At 41.2% G+C, this 1376-nt stretch overlaps 1 protein-coding gene across 1 annotated transcript; it reads left to right on the top strand.

The window, feature by feature from the left end:
- The first annotated feature begins 230 nt into the window (after nucleotides 1-230).
- Nucleotides 231-1151, top strand: LOC132277864 (uncharacterized). The gene is made up of 2 exons (XM_059779705.1): nucleotides 231-619; nucleotides 665-1151. Exons 1-2 carry the CDS (start codon nucleotides 231-233, stop codon nucleotides 1149-1151), a joined length of 876 nt encoding a protein of 291 aa, XP_059635688.1.
- The last annotated feature ends 225 nt before the right edge of the window (nucleotides 1152-1376 follow it).

Below are 1376 nucleotides of genomic sequence, written 5' to 3'. Positions count from 1 at the left end.
GGCAAGTAAATGCTGATCATCAAAGGGAGTGGGTTAATCCATTCATTCCTCGACACCCAAATGATCCTCCAGGAAGAAATGCAGGGATTGATAGGGCTTAGATTCTGGATTTAATACAGGCTGAAGTAGCATAAGGTCATAGACGTGCTCGGCCAGTATACAGAAAGCCCTATCCCGATCATGTCGATGCCCATGAGTTGCCTAAAAATTATCGGTATCCCGATTTTTCTATGTACAGTGGTGAAGAAAATTTCTTTACGGTGCAGTATATTGAAAGGTTCATCGCACAATGTGGAGAAGTTGGTCCTAGCCCTTGGTTGAGGATGATATTATTCTTTAGTTCTCTTACCGGGGCGGCGTTTGAATGGTATAGCAACTTACCAGCCAACTCTATCCAGACTTGGGATGAAATGAAGGAAGCCTTCCATACCCAATTCTACCGAACAGAGACAGAAGCTACACTGGCAGACATATCTCGATTATCTCAGTTGCCGAGTGAATCGATTGAGACTTTTGTTGCCAGGTTCAGAAAGGTTAAACTCAAATGCCGAGTAAGTTTGCCAGAACCAAAATATATCAAGTTAGCATTAAATGGTTTAGACATTGAGCATCGCAAGAGGTTTGATGGGGTTGAGTTTTAAGATCTTTTTGATTTGGTGGACAGGGCTTCTCGGTATGAGGAAATACTAAAAGAAGAGAAAGAGAGAAAGAATTCTTCTAAGGGTACTTGGTATAAGGACCCTAATTATGAGGTATTCTCGGCAGAAGTTGGAGATGCATTAGAGGTTGACGTTACAGAAGTCAATATCAAAAAGCCATACGTTTGTGAAGCGTTAGTTAAACCTAAACCGACCACAGGGGGTAATTCATCAACATCAACATCGGCAGCAAGGAAAGGTCCTACCGATATCGGGAAAAGCTATTCTTTCGACTTGTCAAAAACATATCAAATCTTTGATCACTTGATGGCCGATAAAATGATATCTTTACCTAAAGGGCATAGGATTCCATCGGCAAGTGACTTGAAAGGAAAAGAGTATTGTAAGTATCATAACTCTTGGAACCATGCTACTAATGATTGTACTGTTCTACGAGGTGTGTTGCAGAAAGCTATTGACGAAGGCACTTTAAAATTCCCGAGAAAACTTTAGAGACAATGAAGGTGGATACTAATCCGTTTCCAACAATCACAACTACAAATGTGATAAGCTTAGCCAATCGAGAGAATCGGCATGAGGCTGAAAAGATATCTGGTGAGTTCCTTTCATCAACTGCGACACCTGAAAAGATGGCAGAATTGCAGAAGCAATTAAGGGAGGCTCAATTAGCCTTGATTGATCATGGTTGTTGCCCGAATTGCAAAGGAAAGCAAAAAC

The sequence above is a fragment of the Cornus florida genome, unplaced genomic scaffold (assembly GCF_030987335.1).
Source record: "Cornus florida cultivar Cherokee Brave unplaced genomic scaffold, ASM3098733v1 CherokeeBrave_3.0.0_Hap2_Chr10, whole genome shotgun sequence".
Taxonomy (NCBI): Eukaryota; Viridiplantae; Streptophyta; class Magnoliopsida; order Cornales; family Cornaceae; genus Cornus; species Cornus florida.
This window is presented reverse-complemented; position numbering and strand designations above follow the sequence as displayed.